At 43.0% G+C, this 22,440-nt stretch overlaps 1 protein-coding gene across 3 annotated transcripts in view; it reads left to right on the plus strand.

The window, feature by feature from the left end:
* slc12a5b (solute carrier family 12 member 5b) overlaps positions 1-22,440 on the plus strand; it is a 37,844-nt gene that overhangs the window by 11,686 nt on the left and 3,718 nt on the right. For 2 of the 3 annotated variants that reach the window (XM_088999837.1, XM_088999848.1), the window contains exons 5-22: positions 6,263-6,317; positions 6,399-6,529; positions 7,546-7,793; positions 7,885-8,096; positions 8,194-8,361; positions 10,132-10,230; positions 10,357-10,414; positions 10,520-10,694; positions 10,866-10,984; positions 11,064-11,162; positions 17,508-17,627; positions 19,269-19,373; positions 19,475-19,643; positions 19,734-19,929; positions 20,180-20,349; positions 20,427-20,558; positions 21,262-21,369; positions 21,529-21,645. In XM_088999837.1, coding sequence (XP_088855963.1) covers positions 6,263-6,317; positions 6,399-6,529; positions 7,546-7,793; positions 7,885-8,096; positions 8,194-8,361; positions 10,132-10,230; positions 10,357-10,414; positions 10,520-10,694; positions 10,866-10,984; positions 11,064-11,162; positions 17,508-17,627; positions 19,269-19,373; positions 19,475-19,643; positions 19,734-19,929; positions 20,180-20,349; positions 20,427-20,558; positions 21,262-21,369; positions 21,529-21,645 — 2,481 coding nt within the window. Of the gene's footprint in view, positions 1-6,262; positions 6,318-6,398; positions 6,530-7,545; positions 7,794-7,884; positions 8,097-8,193; positions 8,362-10,131; positions 10,231-10,356; positions 10,415-10,519; positions 10,695-10,865; positions 10,985-11,063; positions 11,163-17,507; positions 17,628-19,268; positions 19,374-19,474; positions 19,644-19,733; positions 19,930-20,179; positions 20,350-20,426; positions 20,559-21,208; positions 21,370-21,528; positions 21,646-22,440 lie in introns of those variants that run through there. The other variant, XR_016115467.1, reaches the window with a different exon arrangement.

Raw genomic sequence — 22,440 nt, forward strand, 5'->3', positions numbered from 1 at the left:
GACATCAACGTTGCCACCCTTGCTGAGATGATTGCCACCCTGACTCTGGACCACAACTCTTCTCCTGATGAACTTGTCTCCCGGTACAACGCGGACCTCACGAACACCCTCAACGCCCTTGCTCCTGTAAAGTCCCGGTCTGTTCAATTTACCCGACCTGCACCCTGGTTCACCCCCCATCTCCGCTCCATCAAGACAAAGACTCGCCAACTTGAAAGACTTTACAGAAAGTCCGGGCTCACTATCCACAAGGACATGTATGCAACTCACCTTACCCTTTATAAGGACTCTATCTCACGCGCAAAATCGCTTTATTACTCTGGACTCATTGATTCAAATTCTGGTAACTCACGGGCCCTCTTTTCCCTCTATCACAAAATCACACAATCTCCTATTTCTCTCCCCTCACACTTTTATTCCTCTGAGACATGCAACACTCTGCTGATGTTTTTTAGCGAAAAGATCAACAAAATCCATCAGCACCTCGGGTCCTCTGTCCGCCCCCCTTCTCCCAGCCTTTCTACTCCTTCCAAACTTTTTTCCGCTTTTGCACTCCCCCATCCCTCTATAATCTCAGACATTATCACTAAATCCAAGAACTCCTCCTGTCAACTCGACCCCCTCCCCACTATCCTTATCAAGTCCTGCCTACCCTCTCTTCTCCCATTTATTTCTACTATTATTCACTCCTCATTATCAACTGGAATTGTTCCTATCCCACTCAAAACCGCAGCTGTCACTCCAATCTTGAAAAAACCTGGCTCAGACCCAAACGATTTCAATAACCTACGTCCAATTTCCCACCTTCCATTCATCGCCAAAATTCTTGAAAAGACAGTTGTTTCCCAGCTTCACTCACACCTCACTCACAATAACCTCTACGAACAATTCCAGTCTGGTTTCCGCCCCCGCCACAGTACTGAATCGGCTCTCATAAAAATCACGAATGATCTTTTTATGGCAGCCGATGCCGGTTCACTCTCCATCCTCATTCTTCTCGACCTGACCTCAGCTTTTGACACCATTTCCCACCCTATCCTTCTCGACAGACTTTCCACCCTAGGCATCACCCACATCCCACTCCGCTGGTTTCACTCCTATCTCTCTGATCGCGCACAATTCATCCAAATCAACTCGTTCACCTCACGGTCCTCTCCGGTGTCCTCTGGTGTGCCTCAAGGGTCTGTCCTGGGGCCAATTCTCTTTATTATCTACCTACTTCCTCTTGGCAATATTTTCCGTAAGTTTGGCATTCACTTTCACTGCTTCGCGGATGACACCCAACTCTACCTCTCCAGCAAACCCGACGCTTCTCTTCCACCTTCATCCCTCTCTTGTTGCCTCTCAGAAATTAAATCCTGGCTTTCCCATAACTTTCTCAAGCTCAACAGTGAAAAAACTGAACTTCTTCTTGTCGGTACCAAATCCACCCTCCACAAAACTAACAGTTTCTCCCTCACCATTGACAGTTCTACCGTGTCCCCCTCCCCTCAGGTCAAGAGTCTGGGTGTCATCCTCGATAGCTCACTTTCCTTTCACTCCCATATTAATAACATTACTCGGTCTGCTTATTTCCACCTCCGTAATATTAACCGTCTCCGTCCCTCGCTCACCCCTCACTCCGCTGCTATCCTTATCCACAGTCTTGTCACCTCCCGCATCGATTATTGCAACGCACTTCTCTTCGGTGTCAATCAGAAATTTCTCCATAAACTCCAACTCGTCCAAAATTCTTCAGCCCGGATCATCACCAAAACCCCCTCCTTTCACCACATCACCCCTGTACTCCAGCAACTCCACTGGCTACCGGTTAAACATCGTATCGAATTCAAAATACTTCTGTTTACTTTCAAAGCCATCCATAACCTTGCTCCTCCCTATCTTTCTGACCTGCTTCAAATCTCTGTTCCCTCTCGGTCCCTCAGATCCTCATCCTCCCTTCACCTCTATGTGCCCTCTGCCCGTCTCACCACGATGGGATGCAGAGCTTTCAGCCGCTCTGCTCCCAAACTCTGGAATTCACTCCCACCCAACATCCGTAATATTGACTCCCTCCCTATTTTCAAGGCTCATCTCAAAACCCATTTGTTTAAAATTGCTTTCAATGTATAATTCTCTCTGCTATTTTATTATTTATCATTTTACTTATGGTTTTATTGTTATGTGCTGTGTTCTATTGTTTTTATTGTAAAGTGTCCTTGGGTGTTTTGAAAGGCGCTTGAAATAAAATGTATTATTATTATTATAAAGCCGTTGTTTTGATTCTCCAGCAAGGCAAGGTGTCTTGGGTTGACACTACGAACAAGGGGGCGGGACCTTCTGAAAATGGCCACTTCAATTTGAAATAGTTTTTGGACACTTTAGGTCATTTTTATTGGTGTTTTGTATTTGACTAAAAATATCATACTGCGTGTTTTGGGTATATTAGATGCTATAAAACGTTTTTCTGATGAGAAAAAAAATGATGTCGGTTGTCCTTTAAGTTGCTGTTCTATGAGCCCAACAAGGGTCCTTCCTCTTCATCCAGATCCACTGGCTGCTTCTTTCTGCCGCTTCAGAGACTGATCTAACTGTGTGCCGCAGAGACTGTCCGAATACCCAAGTCTTTTAGCAGCCTGATGGAGGAAGCCACAAACCCTCTGCATCCAACTTCAATTGGATATACCTTGGGTTTCCATCCTCGCTGTTGCGCATCCACTGCGAGTTCTGTGTAGCGCAGCTTCTTGAGCTCATAGGCCTCTTCAACCGAGTTTTCCCATGGGACTGTGAGTTCTGTGATGTAGACAGCCTTGAGTGACAACTTCTGGTTTGGCAGGAGGATGGTTGGGCTTTTTCTGTCCCTCTCGGATGAAAGTCAATGGTGCTGTGCTGGAAGTGGTGGCTCTCACTGGCAAGGAGTTGATGGTATTCCTCTTGCTCTCCAGGACAACAGCCAAACTCTTCAGGACCTGGTTGTGCCTCCAGGTGTAGCGGCCTTGTGTGAGGCTGGTCTTACAACCGGTCAGGATGTGTTTGAGAGTGCCTGGAGTTCGACAGAGGTCACAGGTTGGATCTTTGCCATACCATTGGTGGAGGTTTTTTGGAGATGGGAGTACATCATTGATAGCTCTTATGATGAAGCTGATGTTGCTTGCCTCCATTTCCTAGAGATCCCTCCAGCTGAGCTTTCTCTTCTCCAGGCCTTCCCACTTCATCCATTGTCCCTGTTTGGCAAGAGAGACAGCCTTTGCAGTTCTTTCAGCTTCCTCTTGGCAGCGCACCTCTTCCATCATCCTTTTCCTTCTTTCCGATGTTGAGGCCTTACGCCAAGATGGTTTGTTTGTAAGGCCAAATGGATGGCGTCCATTTCCGTCCAGTTGATAGGGGTGGTGCAGCTTGACTGACCTTCCGGTCTCTGGAGTCTGTAAGAGTTGTTTGAAGTCTCACTTTAGAGCACTTGTACTCTTCGGTGAGGCTTGTGATTAGAAGCTCAAGGACCTCAAGGACCTTTGCCATAGAGGCTGATGTTGGACAGACAGCGTGGAACACCAAGCCATCGTTTCACATATCTAGTGATGGCTCGCTCCATCTTCTCCACTGTTGAGAGTGGGACCTCATAGACTGTGAGTGGCCACATTACCCGAGGGAGAAGTCCAAACTGCAGACACCAGAGCTTGAGCTTGGAGTGGAGTGTTGTTGATGTTTTCCAGACTTTTGCTGATGTCCTGCTTTAGTTGCTGCACTTGATTTTGTCTCTTAGGCTTGCTTTGTACCACTTGCCCAGGCTTTGGACCGGTTCTTCAGACACCGTTGCTAATGGGTCATCACCAATGCAGAACGTCGTGTTTTTTAGCTCTGCCTTGACTATTGAGATGCTGCGTGACTTGTTCGGCTTGATTTTCATCCGGGCCCATTCGATATTTTCCTGCAGTTTTCCAAGTAGCCGCCTGGTGAAAGCTGCAGTAGTGGTCAAGTTGGTCATGTCATCCATGTATGCCCGGATAGGTGAGAGGTGGATCCCATTCCTGGTTCGATCACCCCCCACCACCCACCTTGAGGCCCTGATGAATACCTCCATGGCCATTGTAAAGGCCAGGGATGAAATCGTACAGCCTCCGTGAGCCTCCAAAGATAGCGCAGAACATCTGGTGCGTTATTGTAGAGCTTATATGGAACGCCATTTGACCCCGGGCCTGATGCTGATCTTGCACGCCGTACTGTATTGTCCACTTCCTTCCATTTTGGAGGGCCAGTCTCGAGGTTGAATTCTGGTGGCTCAATAGGGGGGATGTCATGTGGGATAGCTGTTTTTTTATGCCTTTTTGTGTCCTGGTGGACCTTTTCCACATGCTTTTCAAGTTCCTGCTTTGAGGTTTTCAGGATTCCGCTTTTGTCCTTAGCGAAGAGGTCTTTGACAAACTTGAAGGGGTTTTTATAGAACCGTGTTCTTGTGTGTTCCTTGTTCTTGCGAAGTTTTCTCAAGTTTTCTGCCCTTTGTAAGGTTGCCAACCGGCATTTGATGTCCCCCTGGAGCAGCATGAGACCTTCTTTCTCTGCATCAGAGGCCTTTTTCCACAGTTTTCGCAGGCCCCTTCTTTGGCGGTTTTCCGGATGTACACTCCAAAGCGCTCCTCCCTGTAGTGGTAGATGATAATCACCACCAATATTTTCCAGCTTTTTCCCTGCTGTGCCCACTTGTTGCTCCAAAATCAGTATAATGGCTAATCTAATCCAATCGAATCAAATTCCTGAATGAAAGTGGTACCTCTCAAGAACAACTGTGAGACAATGTGCAAAGTATCAAGCAGACAGTGGTTAAAGTGAGTACAGAGCTGCGGCTACAATGATTAGAATGGGATGCTGTATACAATGTACAGTATATAATGTAATGCTTTTGACAATTATTGTACAGTATGTTAAATCCCGACAAAAACCCATCTGAGTTTGACATGTAAACTGGCAAGCAATTTAAAGATTCTCCCTCACTACAGCGTGCCCTCTCCCTCCACCCCACAAGCAGACAGACGGGTGACTGCGTATTTACTGAACCAGGTCACCACTGTGTCTTATTGGGTAATATGGCAATATATCTGAGCATTTCCTGAAATTTCACTCAAACCCCAGCAATCCAATGAAACCGTTAGAAAAGAATGTCTCCCACAATGTCTGCAGTGGTTGCAAATGGATTTGCTGGAATTACAAAAGCAAATTCAAGTCACATATTTTCTGTTATGAGTTACCAGTCAGCATACAATATCCTTATTATATAAATAAACAGAGTATGCTAGATGACAGATAGGCTACTATGTAAGGCTGACTAATTGACAAATTGCAATTTATCAAATAAAGAAAATCAGGCAGGAAAAAAAATACATTAATTTTGATGATTAAATACTAATTGGCATAATAATAACATTGAAAGTATGTTTTACACTTGTTAATGTTTAACAAAGTTAAATTTACAAAGGCTGTTTGATGGTTGATACCATTTTCCTCCAAAGCGAATATTTGTTCATGAGCGCTCATTTCAATATAGTGGAGACAATGTATAAACTGTAAATAAAAAAATAGAACTTGTATTTAATTGAATACAATACAAAGATATCCATTTATCAATTTAGCTCATTAACTAGCCAGCTACTATATTTTGCATTTTTCACCAGACATAAAACTAGTATAACACAACATCATGAAACAAACAAATAAACAAATGACATATTACATTACAAAGACAGACTATATAAAACGGGACAGCATAAAGATACATAAATTAAAAAATAGGCTTTGTTGCATTCCATGGGTAAATAGCCTTATTGGAAACAGTATCACGATTGGGTTAAAAAGGAGTATCCTCAGTTATTCACAAGACAGCTGTGACAATGTTTACCACAAAAATGGCATGGTCCAACATACATTCGCAGAGAATGTAGGCGTTTCAATACATCCGATCTCTAATATCATCAACACATTCAAACCGTCTGTGTTTTCATGAAAGCAACAAGGCCCACAACCAACATAGATGTGTGAGCACTAGACTGGCTAACCAACAGTTCAGGCCTGTCACCTGTTGATTATGTATGGCGTAGTACTTTTGTTTTAAGGTTACTGGCCAAATGTTTTGGTGTTGTTTATAATGACCCGAAAGGTAACAATCCAAAATGGAGAATTCACCAAGTATAGTCGATAAATTTACTTGTTCTTCTGATAGTAGTTTCATGTACAGTACTCTCTTTTTTGTGGTTCACCTGTTATACATGTTTGTTTTATATTTTTCTTTGGTCAGACGATGCTCACGGCCATCTCCATGAGTGCCATTGCCACAAACGGAGTGGTCCCGGGTGAGTTGAGGCCTGCAAGTGTTGAATAATATTGAGCTGACACTGACTTCTCTCTGAATGACTGATTGTTTTCTCTCCAAGCTGGGGGTTCCTACTACATGATCTCTCGCTCACTTGGGCCTGAATTCGGTGGCGCTGTTGGGATTTGTTTCTACTTGGGCACAACGTTTGCTGGGGCCATGTATATCCTTGGTTGTATTGAAATCCTCCTGGTAAGTCAGCAATTATCCTGTTTAGTGCCTGTTATGCGACACGGTTTATTTAAACAGCGGTCTTTGATTGACTCTGCGTTGTGTATACCTGTATTTGAAATGACACACACCTGCGCTGTTTCAGTGTTGGAGTTTGCTTATTTTTAGTGGCAAAGTCAGCAAAAAAACAGAAATCCCATTCGATATGGTCATGTGCCCCATCAGGTCAAATGTGTTTTTAAAAAATTGAGCTTGCGGGAAAAGTCGTAAATATAAAGAAACAATAGAAAATTCTCTGACCTTAATTATGGTTTTGTCTTCAACAAAATGGTTTTGACTGCAACGAAAGGCGATGCACATTTTTATGTATGGGTAGGGGCTACAAATTTGAGTGAATTAGATGGACTTCAAGTATGATTGTTCTAGATATTGACACTGAAGACTGCATTAAGAGAACAAACCAGGTCCTCTATTTATATTCATATAGAATTTGTGTAGTTAGAACACAACAAATAGCATAATGAACAGTAATTGCATTCCATTCAGGTGTACTATTTACATCCAGTAGTTGAATATATGCACCATATTATATTCTTACATTATATTCTTACATGCCTTACACGTCCAGTCATAGTGAGAATCTCCATTGTTGAAGTCCCAATTGGATTTTACTTTAGATAGCTGCGAAGGTTTCATAAAAAATGTTGAGAGATGGAATATCACCAGGACAAAGATCATTTACTTGGAACATGTTGGCCTTTTGTCATGTTGACATTGCAATATGGGCCAAATATTATCAAATATTTTCACCATGGAAAAACGACATTAGTGGACAAGATATTCTGAAGCAGAGAGTAAATTGGCATTTCTTACTACAGTATATATATCGCTGGGGTTGTCTTCCCAAATCTTTATTGCACTGCATCATACTTTATTGCGTTTCAAAGGAGAAATAAACTGACGGTACCATTCTTCTCCATTAACCTCCACATCTTGCCCATTCTTTCCTTGCCTTGAACCACCTTCCCATCTGTCAGATTTATATTGTTCCTCAGGCAGCCATCTTCAAGATCGAGGGCTTGGAAGGACTAGAAGCAGAGGCCGCCCTCCTAAATAATATGCGGGTATACGGCACCATAGTTCTCAGCTTCATGGCGCTGGTGGTGTTTGTTGGAGTGAAATATGTCAACAAGCTGGCGCTGGTCTTCCTCGCTTGTGTCATCCTCTCCATCCTGGCTGTCTATGCCGGAGTCATCAAGACTGCCATTGATCCGCCAATCTTTCCGTCAGTTTAATCCACGTTTATGATGATGATTTCTTTTTTAAGGTAACATGGGGATGTGACATTTATTCATTTTCATTGACTTTTCCTGCAGTGTGTGCCTCCTGGGAAATAGAACACTTGTCTCCAAGGGCTATGACGTCTGCGCAAAAGTCATTGAAATTGACAATGAGACAGTCACCACCCAACTGTGGCGCTCTTTCTGTGATTCTGACTACATCAACGCCACTTGCGATGACTACTTCCGTGACAACAACGTCACAGTGATACAAGGCATTCCAGGGCTCACTAGTGGAATCCTGGCAGGTAATAGGTGCCTCAAGTGTCCTTACATGACCCATTGAAGAAAAAAGAAAAAAAGAAAAAAAATCTAGATGACCATCTTGATGGATTCCTCTTCCAGAAAACTTGTTTGGCAATTATTTGGAAAAAGGAGTGATTGTAGAGAAGAGAGGACTGGCATCACAAGTCGACCCAGACAGTTCTGCTTCCAGCACTAACCGCTTTGTGCTCGCCGACATCACTAGCTTCTTTACTCTGCTGGTGGGAATATACTTCCCATCTGTCACAGGTAAGAGGCATACTGGAGGTAGACACGACTGTCTTTGACATTGGGTAACACAGCTCTCAGAGACAGGAGTTGTGTATCAGGAAAAATACACGACAGTACATGCATCCATTTTCTATAGACAGTAAATACAGTACAAAGAGTTGGCGTGTACTGATTAACATTGCCACACAAAGCACATGTAAATGTAAATGTTTTAGACATTTTGTGGGTACAGAATGGACGTACACCATAGGCACCATTTTCGTAGACAGCATATGTGCTTGGGCAGGGGAACCTTTTTGACTCAGAGCCATAAAAGTAAAATATTTAGAGTAGACATGTTTTTCAGTGAGAGCCGCACACACGCACGCACACACGCACACAAGCGCGCGCGCACACACACACGCATGTGCGCACACAAACACGCACGCACGCGCAGCCACTTTTCAACAAAATGTCAGAATGTATTATTTAAAATAACTTTGTGATAGTACTCACCATTTACATGAATGGTCTTCTGTTCCTCATGATTGGTAAAAATCCAGCCAAACGATCGGAATGAAAGTGAACTTGCTGGGTCCATATGCGAAGTTTCTGTGAACTAGCCTGCACACCACTTATTAGCTTCCACACTTGCTTTCTGCTGTCTCTCGCAGAAGTATATTGATGCTAACGTTCGCATGGGGCTCCTCAAAGTGTCACTGACATTCAACTGTTCCAACGATGGTATTGTTTCATTGCGAATTACAATCATTACTTTTTCTCTCCACAAAGTGAAGTGTACGATACTCGTCGGGCTTATTTAAGAGGGGCATTTACCTGTATAATCCAATCAAAATTGCACTTACCGCCAACTGCAGCCCAAACAGGAAATGAATAGCGAAAAGGCGAGAATATGTATTTAGTTTTATCGGCGAGCGAGCCATAGGTTCCCGACCACTGTGCTTGGGCATAAAAATTGGCGGATCTTGAGTTTTGTGCAGGTGTAAGCCTCACTGAGTGTGTTTGGAAATTAGGCAGACCGCATTGTACTGTGCTTGGCGTTGCTTTGGAACTCTGGATATTTTTTTTTAATTTAACCACATATTCGATGCACCAGACAAGTTGGTGGCTCAAAGTAAATGGTACTTTGCATCTCTGAAAACATGTTTAAGTTGAGAAGCATAGTGTAATGCAATTTTGGTGAATTTGATTGAGGTGCTGACAGACACATTCGTGGTCATGTCCACAACACTGATTTCTTACTGCATTTCTGCTAAAATTATAACAAGAAAGAAAGCCCTATCCATGCGTACAGTGAAACTGTGCTCTGCTCTAGCATGCAGGACATGAAAATGTGTTTGATCCATGAATGGCCCAGTTAATGTTGGCAACTAAACAGTCTCATTCATCATGATGTTCACATTCTGGCCTCAGGTGACACCTTACAATAGGTCAACAGATTCTCCCCATTGCGATGTTTCAAACAGTAATTAGTCATTTGTTGCGTAATGTCTTGAGTAGTTTGAAACAGAGGTACAAAGAGACTGGAAGAGTCACAGAAAGACCAATGGAAATAGCTTTTTTTCCATTTCAGGTTCTTGATGGAGAAGACAAAGTAGTGCATTAATGATGAAAACATTTCAAGGTTGGACAGAATACATGAAAGAGAAGCTCAGAATGAACTTGTAACATTCATTGTAAATGTTAGGTTGATCCTGATATTTTACCTGAAAGCTGAACAGCCCTATTTTGTGAGTAATTTACAGCATTTATATCCAGGCAAACCGTTTCTTCATTCTCCTTTCACAGGTATCATGGCGGGTTCCAACCGCTCTGGAGATTTACGTGATGCTCAGAAATCCATCCCCATCGGTACCATCGCAGCCATCACAACCACATCTGTTGTGTGTATCCTTTGCTTCAGCCATAGACTGTAAAACACAATCTGAATGGACTCCAACGAGCCAAGCATGTGTTTGTCTTTTTTTCCTCATCATTTCCAAAAATATCTTTCTTAGAAGACTTTTTTCCCAGATATGTCTTGCGTGGTGCTTTTTGGTGCTTGCATAGAGGGTGTTGTCCTGAGGGACAAGTACGGCCAATTTTCTATACAAATAAATAATCTTCATAGTCCTTAAAGTATGAGTACACCTTTGTATATTTCAGTTAAGGTTTCTAATAAGTCTTCACCTTGCAGGTTTGGTGAAGGGGTGAATGGTAACCTGGTGATTGGGACTCTGGCATGGCCGTCTCCTTGGGTCATTGTTTTTGGGTCATTTTTCTCCACCTGCGGAGCAGGACTCCAAAGTCTGACCGGAGCGCCTCGCCTCCTGCAAGCTATCTCGAGAGATGGTATCATCCCATTTCTTCGAGTGAGTTCACTTAGACAAGCTTTCATTTAAAAGAGAAATTATTTTTGTTGATAAATATCAGCTAAGTGTTACACTCAAAGGTTTGGCACTTCTATCCTATTTACTCAAGCAATGTTTCTTCTGCAAGATGGCAATAAGATTTACCAAAGCCCATATTTGTTACCCCTGCAGGTCTTTGGACATGGTAAAGCCAATGGGGAACCAACCTGGGCCCTCCTGCTGACAGCGAGCATTTGCGAGATTGGCATTATCATTGCTTCTTTGGATGCCGTGGCACCCATCCTCTCTATGTACTTTTTTATCAAACCCAACATAGTGTACCTACAGAGCATTCATGTTGAACAAGCCCCTTTTCTTTTTATTCTTTAGGTTTTTCTTGATGTGCTACATGTTTGTCAACCTTGCCTGTGCGTTGCAAACCTTACTGAGGACCCCAAACTGGAGACCACGTTTTAAGTTCTACCACTGGTGAGTTACATGTTTAGCACTTCTAGTTGTCATTTGAATGCTGTGCATTAACTATTTCGGCACTATCAAGATGACAAGCCTAATGAGAATTTGCTCTCAGAATTTGTAGTGATGCCAAGTGGTTGGCTGGTTGGTCTATTTGGATTATGAAGGATGCCTCGTCGAGAAGGTGGTGAATGTGTTGAACAGCAAGGTGAACAGCAAGTAACTCTTGGTCCCATGTACTGAATTTCCTGTCCAATGGGTGTAATTTGCAGTTGAAGAACCAAAGAGGCCTCGTGATAATATTGTCCATTTGCATTTCTGACGTCAAATGCAAGAGAGGGAACGGAAATGATGATTGTAAGTTGTCATGCCAATGAATTCCTACAGGCACTTTAATGTGGTCAGTGTTGGGAACTCACTAATATCAGTAACGTGCAGTCAGGGGAGGCAGGTGAGGCCGAGCCTCAGCTGTCATCATGAAAATATCAATTGAAAAAAATAAATTAAACAGTTATATTTATTTAGTGATTTGTACTTTAAAGTTATTTTCCATTTAACTTCACCGTTTTTGGATTTTTTTTGAAAATCGCTGAATTTTCACATTTATCGTTCAAATACTAAGTAGAGACGAGCGGTAAGGCAGCAGCCGGCTGAGCCTCACCATGTATTGCGCAATGACTATGCTAACTGTGCTGGCTTGCTCTGCAGTTAGACCGCATTGCTCTCCCTCTGCATATCGCGATTCTTCTTCTTTCTTCTTTTCCTTTCGGCTTTTCCCCTCAGGGGTCGCCACAGCGAATAAATCTCCTCCATCTATCCCAGTTTTGTGCATCCTCTTCTCTCACACCAGCTACCTTCATGTCCTCTTTGACCACATCCATAAACCCCCTCTTCCTCTCAGTCTCCTGCCTGGCAGTTCAAGGCTCAGCATCCTTCTCCCTATATAGTCACTCTCTCTCCTCTGGACATGTCCAAACCATCTCAGTCTGGCCTCTCTGACTTTCTCTCCAAAGCCTCTCCCTATAGCATCACTCTTGCACTTGGATCCCTCTCATTCACACACATATATTCTGTCTTGCTGCGACTGATCTTCATTCCTCTCCTTTCCAGGGCATATCTCCACATCTCTAGTTTCTCCGCCACCTGTTCCCTGTTCTCGCTACAGATCACAATGTCATCTGCAAACACCATGGTCCAAGGAGATTCTTGTCTAACATCGTCTGTCAGCCTGTCCATCACCATAGCAAACAAGCAGGGGCTCAGAGCTAACCCTAACCTCCACCTTGAATTCCTCAGTCACACCGACAGCACACCTCACAACTGTCTTACAGTCATGATACATGTCTTGCACCGCTCTGACATACTTTTCCGTCACTCCAGACTTCCTCATGCAATGCCACAGCTCTTCTCTGGGCACCCTGTCACACGCTTTCTCCAGATCTACAAAGACACAATGCAATTCCTTCTGACCTTCCCTGTACTTCTCTATCAGTATTCTTAAAGCAAACACTGCATCTGTTGTACTCTTTTTTGGCATGTAGCCATACTGCTGCTCACAAATGTTCACTTCTGCTTCCAGCACTAACCGCTTTGTGCTCGCCGACATCACTAGCTTCTTTACTCTGCTGGTGGGAATATACTTCCCATCTGTCACAGGTAAGAGGCATACTGGAGGTAGACACGACTGTCTTTGACATTGGGTAACACAGCTCTCAGAGACAGGAGTTGTGTATCAGGAAAAATACACGACAGTACATGCATCCATTTTCTATAGACAGTAAATACAGTACAAAGAGTTGGCGTGTACTGATTAACATTGCCACACAAAGCACATGTAAATGTAAATGTTTTAGACATTTTGTGGGTACAGAATGGACGTACACCATAGGCACCATTTTCGTAGACAGCATATGTGCTTGGGCAGGGGAACCTTTTTGACTCAGAGCCATAAAAGTAAAATATTTAGAGTAGACATGTTTTTCAGTGAGAGCCGCACACACGCACGCACACACGCACACAAGCGCGCGCGCACACACACACGCATGTGCGCACACAAACACGCACGCACGCGCAGCCACTTTTCAACAAAATGTCAGAATGTATTATTTAAAATAACTTTGTGATAGTACTCACCATTTACATGAATGGTCTTCTGTTCCTCATGATTGGTAAAAATCCAGCCAAACGATCGGAATGAAAGTGAACTTGCTGGGTCCATATGCGAAGTTTCTGTGAACTAGCCTGCACACCACTTATTAGCTTCCACACTTGCTTTCTGCTGTCTCTCGCAGAAGTATATTGATGCTAACGTTCGCATGGGGCTCCTCAAAGTGTCACTGACATTCAACTGTTCCAACGATGGTATTGTTTCATTGCGAATTACAATCATTACTTTTTCTCTCCACAAAGTGAAGTGTACGATACTCGTCGGGCTTATTTAAGAGGGGCATTTACCTGTATAATCCAATCAAAATTGCACTTACCGCCAACTGCAGCCCAAACAGGAAATGAATAGCGAAAAGGCGAGAATATGTATTTAGTTTTATCGGCGAGCCATGATACATGTCTTGCACCGCTCTGACATACTTTTCCGTCACTCCAGACTTCCTCATGCAATGCCACAGCTCTTCTCTGGGCACCCTGTCACACGCTTTCTCCAGATCTACAAAGACACAATGCAATTCCTTCTGACCTTCCCTGTACTTCTCTATCAGTATTCTTAAAGCAAACACTGCATCTGTTGTACTCTTTTTTGGCATGTAGCCATACTGCTGCTCACAAATGTTCACTTCTGCTCTTAGTCTAGCCTCAACTACGCTTTCCCAGAGTTTCATTGTTTGGCTCATCAACTTTATTCCTCTGTGGTTAGTACAAGTCTGCACATCTCCTTTCTTCTTAAAAATGGGCACAAGTACACTTCATCTCCATTCTTCAGGCATCTGTTCACCATCTAAGATCTTGTTGAATAACCCAGTCAGGAACACCACCGCCACCTCTCCAAGACACTTCCATACCTCGATTGGTAAATCATCTGGCCCGAGTGCCTTTCCCCCCTTCATCCTCTTCAGCGCCCTCCTCACTTCATCCTTGCTAATGCTTGCTACGTCTTGGTCCACAACAGTCACGTCTTCTACTCTTTGTTCCTTCTCATTTTCCTCATTCATCAATTCTTCAAAGTACTCTTTCCATCTTGCCATCACACTACTGGCACCTGTTAATACATTGCCATCTCTATCCTTAATCACCCGAACCTGCTGCAGGTCCATCTTTGTCTCTCTGTCTCGCCAGCCTGTAAAGATCAGTCTCACCTTCCTTGCTGTCCAGCCGAGCATAAAAGTCATCATAGGCCTCTTGTTTAGCCTTTGCCACCTTTACTTTAACCGTGCGCTGCATCTCCTTGTACTGCTGTCTACTCTCGTCCGTCCTCTCACTGTCCCACTTCTTTTTTGCGAACCTTTTTCTCTGTATACACTCCTGCACCTCTCCATTCCACCACCAAGTCTCCTTTTCTACCTTTCTTCCACTCGATACACAAAGTACTTTCCAACCTGTGTCTCTGATTATGTTCGCTGTAGTTTGCCAGTCATCTGGAAGGACCTCTTGCCCACCCAGTGCTTGTCTTACCTCCTTCCTAAATGTCATGCAACACTCTTCCTTTTTCAACTTCCACCATTTTGTCCTCACATCAGCCTTTGGTTTCTTCATCTTCCTCACTGCCAGCGTCATCCTACACACCACCAACCTATGCTGTCTGGCTACACTCTGACCAACCACTACTTTGCAGTCACTGATTTCCTTTAGATGGCGCCGTTGACACAAAATGTAGTCTACCTGCGTACTTCTGCCTCCACTCTTATAGGTCACCCTATGTTCCTGTCTCTTCTGAAAGAAAGTATTCACAATAGCCATTTCCATTCTCTTAGCAAAGTCAACCACCATCTGTCCTTCAGCGTTCCTCGTCTGGAGTCCAAACCTGCCCATCACCTCCTCATCATCTTTGTTTCCTGCGCCAACATGTCCATTGAAGTCTCCACCAATTACAACCCTCGCAATTCTCGGGATGTTCTGTATGACTTCATCAAAGTCCAACCAAAATTTCTCCTTCTCGGCCAGCTCACATCCTACTTGTGGGGCATACCCACAAACAACATTGAATATCACACCTTCAATTTCTAGCTTCAGACTCATCATTCTATCTGATACTCTTTTACTTCTAAGACATTCCTAACAAACTCCTCTTTTAACATGACCCCAACTCCATTTCTCTTTCTGTCTTCACCATGATAGAACAACTTAAACCCTGACCCTAAGCTTCGAGGTTTGGTCCCTTTCCACCTGATCTCCTGGACACACAGTATGTCTACCTTCCTTCTCTGCATCATGTCAACCAGCTCTCAACCTTTACCTGTCATTTTTCCTACATTCAAAGTTCCTACTCTTAGTTCTATACTCTTGCCGTTTCCATTTCTCTCTTTTCCTCCGGGCACACCTCCCTCCTCTCCTTCTTCGACCAACAGTAGTCAATTTTCCACTGGCACCCTGAAGGTCAACAGTACCAATGGCGGCCGTTGTTAACCCGGGCCTCGACCGATCCGGTATGGGATTCAGAGGTTTGATTCGCATATTTGTTTTGGCAATTTTTTTTACGTCGGATGCCCTTCCTGACACAACCCTCTGCATCGATGGGAAGGTTTCTTCAGCCGTCATCTTATAAATTAAGACAACCCTCTGTATTTATGGGCTTGGGACCGGCACAATAGGACACTGGCTTGTGCCACCTTGTGGCTACATTGTTCAAAAACTTTTAGTATATGAACTAAATGTCTACAGTTTAGCTGGTGTATATAATGTAGAGTAACTTTACATTATAAACACTGTACTACAGTGTTTATTTTATTTTATTTTTATCAAAACTGTGTACATAGGTGAGGCACACAGTTCTCCTGCCTCATGACAGGGGGCGCTGGTGATTACAGTTTCTTCGTGTGCCTCCTTGGATGCAGAATAATAGAATTAGTGAGAGCAAGCTACAGTAAATAGTTCGCAAGTTAAGTGCAACCATCCAGTCATTTTTTTCGTGTTGCTTAGCCTTATTTTCAGAATGGAGGATTACATACCTAAATTGAAAGAAATAGAGAGACTTTTAAAACTGTTGCATGAATAACTGAAAGTTATTGATGCCTTTCTTCGGAAGGAGCGGTGCATTGACTTCATTTATAAGTAAAGGTAACACGATAATCACATTTTTTTTTAAATTCTTTTTTTCTATGCTACAGTTTATATAAAGAATGCTGACATGACATTTTAAACAAAACACGTTAACTGTTGCCAATCAAATGGTGAATAAGCGACTTTGTAGAGTTGATATGTTTGTAAATCTGACTGTGATGACGTCAGTGCCTCACCAGCCATGAACCTCACCGCACGTCACTGAATATCAGCAACTTTTCTTGGGACGGGGTGTACACCGAATGCCAAGATTCCGGATCCCAGGAATTCAACCTTTGAGATGCCAAGCATGCACTTGTCTGGGCACACAACCAGCTCATTGACCTCCATGAGATACAGAATGCCACGCACGTGGCCTCTGTGTTTCTCTTCGCTTCTGGAGTTGACCAGGATGTCATATATGTCGACAACATAGAAAGGAGGGTCATCGAATATCCATTCTATCATCTGCAGGGAGGAAGTGCCACGGTTCCTCAAGCTATAGAATGATGGTGGTCTTGGCAATTTCATCTGGATATGCGGGACCTGGAAGTACCATTTGAGAAAATTATGGCACCGTTCAACTGAGCTGTGAAGTCAGCCATGTTGGGCAGCAGGAAATGGCCAGGCAGCGATTCAGACAGCGAGTTTCCATGATCCAACAGGATTTCTCACCATGGGTAAAGGGATGCCCATGTGATGGAAAACCTTTGGTACAGGCCCATTTGCTCCATCGATGAGAAGGCCCGTTTGTTGCATTCTAGCTTCTCGGCAGACAGGTGTCGCAACTTGGAGGGAAACCCCAGACTGGAAGTATGACTATGCTGGTTTTGACAAAGTTTTGCATTGAACACAGAAATTCGCCCATGTCAAGCAGAAAGTCAGGCCCAGACAGGGCGTTGATCTGAAAGGTAGAACAATCCGCCATGCTTCAGAACAGCATTAAAGTGCTTTCACAAATATGATGGAAAGTATAGTTGCCGGATCCGTTGAAGGAACTTAATCACAGAATTTAAGAAGAACGTTAGAGATTATGGGTAGGCTGAAAGGTTTAGCTGCCAAACCACAAGGAAAATATCAACATCAATAAGATTGTCAGGCTGGTGGAAAACGCCGATTTGATGAAAAATGCAATTTTATTGTCCCCCACAGGGCTCTATCATTCCTGGGTATGAGCTTGTGCCTGTCACTTATGTTCATCTGCTCCTGGTATTATGCCATCGTTGCCATGGGAATTGCCAGCTGCATCTACAAATACATTGAATTCTGTGGGTAAGTATGTCCTCATACAATAGAGACTTTAAAGAATGGCTAAATATCAACTTGCACTATGACACCTATATACAGTATTGGATTGGATTTACCTTTTTAGTCTCGCAGTGGAGAAATGTAAGCAAAGTTTTGAATAGAAGATGAAAGGAATGAAAGAAGTAGAAAAACAAAATACATGAGCTGTATATATATATATATATATATATATATATATATATATATATATATATATATATATATATTGTAATGTCATGAGAGGCTAGGTCTCAGCGGGACAGGACAAGGAGCGCAATGGGCGACAGGTTTGAATACAAACAGAGGTTTTAATATAACAAAGGCAAGAATAGTGTCTCTTTCAATATTTAAATCATAATAAAGTCTCATCTGAGGTGAAACTGAAGACGGAGTTCTTTTCCATGAGTTTCTAGGCCTCACCCCTCTTGACGTCCTCCTCATGTAGCCTAGCCACCTTTACCAAGGTCCGAATCCAGCGTCCTGTTGTATGGTCCCAACTGGCAATGAGTTCCACGCGGCAATCAATTTCTCCACAGAGCACAGCAACAGAGCTTGTCTCCCCCGGGGCCACACTCAGAGGCTCTCCGCCTTAAAAGCCTTGCCTGCCAATCAAGCCGTGATCAGCCGCAGGTGTGGTGTTTGAATTGCTGATGGGGCCAAAACTCTCTCTGAAGCCATCTTAGGGGGATGTATTTGCCCTCCGGAACACAGCCTCTCGTGACATCACAATATATATATATATATATATATATATATATATTCATGTTAGGGTGGCGGGGGGTGCTAGAGCCTATCTCAGCTGTCTTCGGGCACGAGGCAGGGGACACCCTGAATTGGTTGCCAGCACCCCCCGCGACCCTAATGAGGAATAAGCGGTATGGAAAATGGATGGATGGATATTCATGTTAAATAAACTCTATGATTGTGAACTTCACACTACCCAAAAGCCATTTTATGTTTCATTTGAACAAGGTAGAAGAATAAATGAGGAAAAGATATGCAGAATTTTTGCCAGGTGAATGCAGCACAACAGTTCCTTCATCATTCCTCTTCTCCAGAGAATTTCCCTATTTGGGGTCAATGTGATATAGGAGCATTCTACAAATCCGGGACCGATTTCATCGATTCAAGATCTGATTTAATAGAGTCTTTCCATCTTGGTCATTGTCTTCATAATGTATATGTTGTCTATACGTCACTTTTCTTCCGACGTGCAATATTTCAGTTCTCCTCGTCACATGTCCAAAGCAACTCAGTCTCTCTGTTTATATTTTTAGTGAAACTTTTTTCCCCTTCACCAATTCTGTGTCACATCTGTTCCTTATTCTGCCTTTTATAGTAACTTCGGACATCTGTCAAACTTATTTTTCTCATTTCTTTTTTGTGTGGTGCTGCTTTTAATCTGTACATCATGGCTGATTTTTCCACTTCTTTACAGACTTTAGCTTTGAATTTTATGGTTACTCCTCTGTGCCATATGAACCTTTCTCCAGTTGTTCCAACTTCAACTGATTAACGATGGTTAATTTGGAACCTCGTACATTACCCGTACAAGCTGCAATGAGTCTGGTTTGGAACAGTTCTTTATGAAATTGACTTGCTAACAAATAAACTACTGTGTGACAGAGCTGAGAAAGAGTGGGGTGATGGGATACGTGGCATCTCCCTGAGCGCTGCTCGATTTGCTCTCATGAGGTTGGAGGAGGGAGCACCACACACCAAGAACTGGAGGTCAGTCACAGTCAAGCTAAGTTGTGATCATTTTGTGAACATATTTCTCAATTTCTGGTCAAGCTGGCTGTGCTTTAGCTGTGTACTCTTTTGCTGCTCAGGCCTCAGATCCTGGTTCTTGTCAGTATGGATGCCGAGCAAAATGTCGAGCACCCTCGCCTGATCTCGTTGACAAATCAGCTGAAAGCAGGGAAAGGTCTCACTATCGTTGGTACCTCTGTTCAAGGAAAATTCCTTGACAACTATACAGAGGCTCAAAGGGCAGACCAGGTCTCTGTCACACAGCACACAAGCCTCAAAGTGACCACACAGTTTGTGACGCTGTCTAACAACTACCGTTGATTCTTTGACCCATTCAAGTCTTTGCGAAAACTGATGGAGACAGAGAAGGTGAAAGGCTTCCCTCAAGTGGTCATATCCTCCAATTTAAGAGATGGAACATCCCACTTGATTCAGGTTGGAGGACTCGGAGGTTTGAAGCACAACACAGTGATGGTCAGTTGGCCACATAACTGGAAACAGCCTGAGTCCCACCAACAATTCCGCAATTTTATTGGTAAGTTACTCCTTGAGATAACCACTGTCTTTAATATTTCTAACTTGACGTGGCCATTGTCTACTTGACATTCTACCACATGAGGAATTTAGGAATTTAACTTGATCTTAATTTTGAATTTTATTTGATCGCATTTCATTAAAAAAAATAAATACAGAGCCACAGTTTGGAGTGTAGTACTACAGAACAGACAGAGCCAATTATCCTGTCACTTTTTGATTGCAAATGTTTTCCTACTGTTCACATGTAGAGGTTGTCAGAGAGACCACAGTGGCTAGTTTTGCCTTGTTGGTTCCCAAAAACATCTCTAGCTATCCGTCCAATGGGGAGCGCTTCACTGAAGGGCACATAGATGTATGGTGGATAGTCCATGATGGAGGCATGCTGATGCTTCTTCCTTTCCTGCTGCGTCAGCATAAGGTAGTAAATGCAAAAATGCAAAATAAGCTTTGGGTTATTAGACATCATCAGGATCCGATACTCTTCTTTTCCAACAGGTGTGGAGGAAATGCAAGATGCGCATTTTCACTGTGGCTCAGATGGATGACAACAGTATTCAGATGAAAAAGGATGTCATAACTTTCCTCTACCATCTGCGCATTGATGCTCAGGTGGAAGTTGTGGAAATGGTGAGATTGACAAGTGTATTTACTGGCCACATTTATTTTCAATTCCATAGGCAAATATTGTTTTATCTTAATAAAAAAGTGTATACTGTATAGGGTATGTTCTTGTTGTTTACTTGGGGAGTGGCACCCACGCTCCAAAATCACAATAGCCGCATGTCAGCTAATGTGTCATATACAGCAAGGTCAAGTGACTGATGAAAAGAAAGTAAAACTGCCAGTTTAAATGGTGCTCGTTCAAATTAGCTTGTTCTTTTTCCATGGGGAAATGTTTTCAGTTTCATATAACAAGGGAAGGTCCGTCCATGAAAAGGTTTCTTCAGCCGTCATCTGTAGTACAGATGACGGCTGAAGAAACCTTTTCATCGATGGACCACTCCTGTACGACTGAAAGCTTACACAGACGTAAGGGAAGGTTTGTCTATTTTAAGTAGATTTTGATTATTTTAAGTAGATTTTGATTTGTATAGAAAAAAAAAGCTTTTTGGAAGAAGCATTGCAAGTGAATGCTTTTGTTTATCAAATCAAGCTGGCTTTGCTGTTCATATTATTCGCTGTCTGCCTTAATCTGTCACATCAACACACATCAGACACGAGCGCTAAAACGGCACAACAAAAATGTCTCTTTTGTCTGTGTGATACCTATCGCCCAGCTCCACATCATCCGATGTTGGTTTTACCCTTTAATTTTGCCTATCAATCCCAGCACGACAGTGACATTTCAGCCTACACATATGAAAAGACACTTGTAATGGAACAGCGCTCACAGATCCTCAAGCAGATGCATCTGACCAAGAATGAGATGGAGCGAGAGGTGAGCATGTATTTCACATACTAAACCAAAGAAGAAAATGTTTATAACTAACCAATGGTTTCTAAAGGTATGCTCTCGGATAATGAACTCAATTGGTTGAGCAACAAGGCAAATTACCGAATGGAAAATTCTTCATTGCTTTCTTTGATGACTCCACAGATTCAAAGCATAACAGATTCGTCTCGCGGGTCCATCCGGCGTAAAAAATCATCTGCTTCACGCCCACAACACAGCACTGAGGAAGGAGCCAGAGTTAGCGAACATCCAGAAGAGGAGGTACAGGCCATCTTAAATAATTTTTCAGTTGATCTTGGATGGATCAAAGCTGACACTTAACAAGAGGCAAAGTACACTTTGGAATGGTCGAGTGTCAATCACAGGGCACAAAACTCTAAATGTTCTAAACACACTGTCAGATATGTTTGCTCGGACACTGTGAACAAAGGCTAGAACACAGGAAGACTGTCTTTGACTGCCGGCAAGGGATGCAGCCATTCATGACCAAAGCCCAACCTCTGTAGCCCTCTGCTATGTTATTAATTGAGAGTATATGCAAATTTAAAGGACAACCGACGAAGTTGTGTCCATAATTTGTAAAATTGTTTCAAATGACTTCTACTGAGCGTATTTCACAAAGATTCCATATAGCTATATTTTATGTTTTAAGACTTGCGCTGAATATTCAGGAAGTCTTGTTTTTGAGTTGGTGACGATTCCTGACGTCACGTCACGGAAGGAACGCCCCTGACTGAGAAAAGGACACACAATGCGGTACTTTGTTTGGTCTGAAAACTTCGTGTTCATCCGTGTTGATGGCGAAGTTAGAAGGAAAATACATAAATAACGGGATGGTGAATCGTTGTGTGTTGCACCAAGACAACTATTTGATATTCACTGACACAAATTCCCAGCAGACATAATAAGCCCATTTCCAACGGTGCTTTGGCGCCATCTTCTGCATTTTCTGGGTGCTACATTTCTGTCCAGATGCATCAAAATGACAGGGAATAACTTCTTTAATCGATTGCAAAAATTTAAGCTTTCATCTTCAGAACTATTTGAATCATATTC

Source organism: Hippocampus bargibanti, linkage group LG01 (assembly GCF_051943395.1).
Source record: "Hippocampus bargibanti isolate YZ-2025 linkage group LG01, ASM5194339v1, whole genome shotgun sequence".
Classification (NCBI taxonomy): Eukaryota; Metazoa; Chordata; class Actinopteri; order Syngnathiformes; family Syngnathidae; genus Hippocampus; species Hippocampus bargibanti.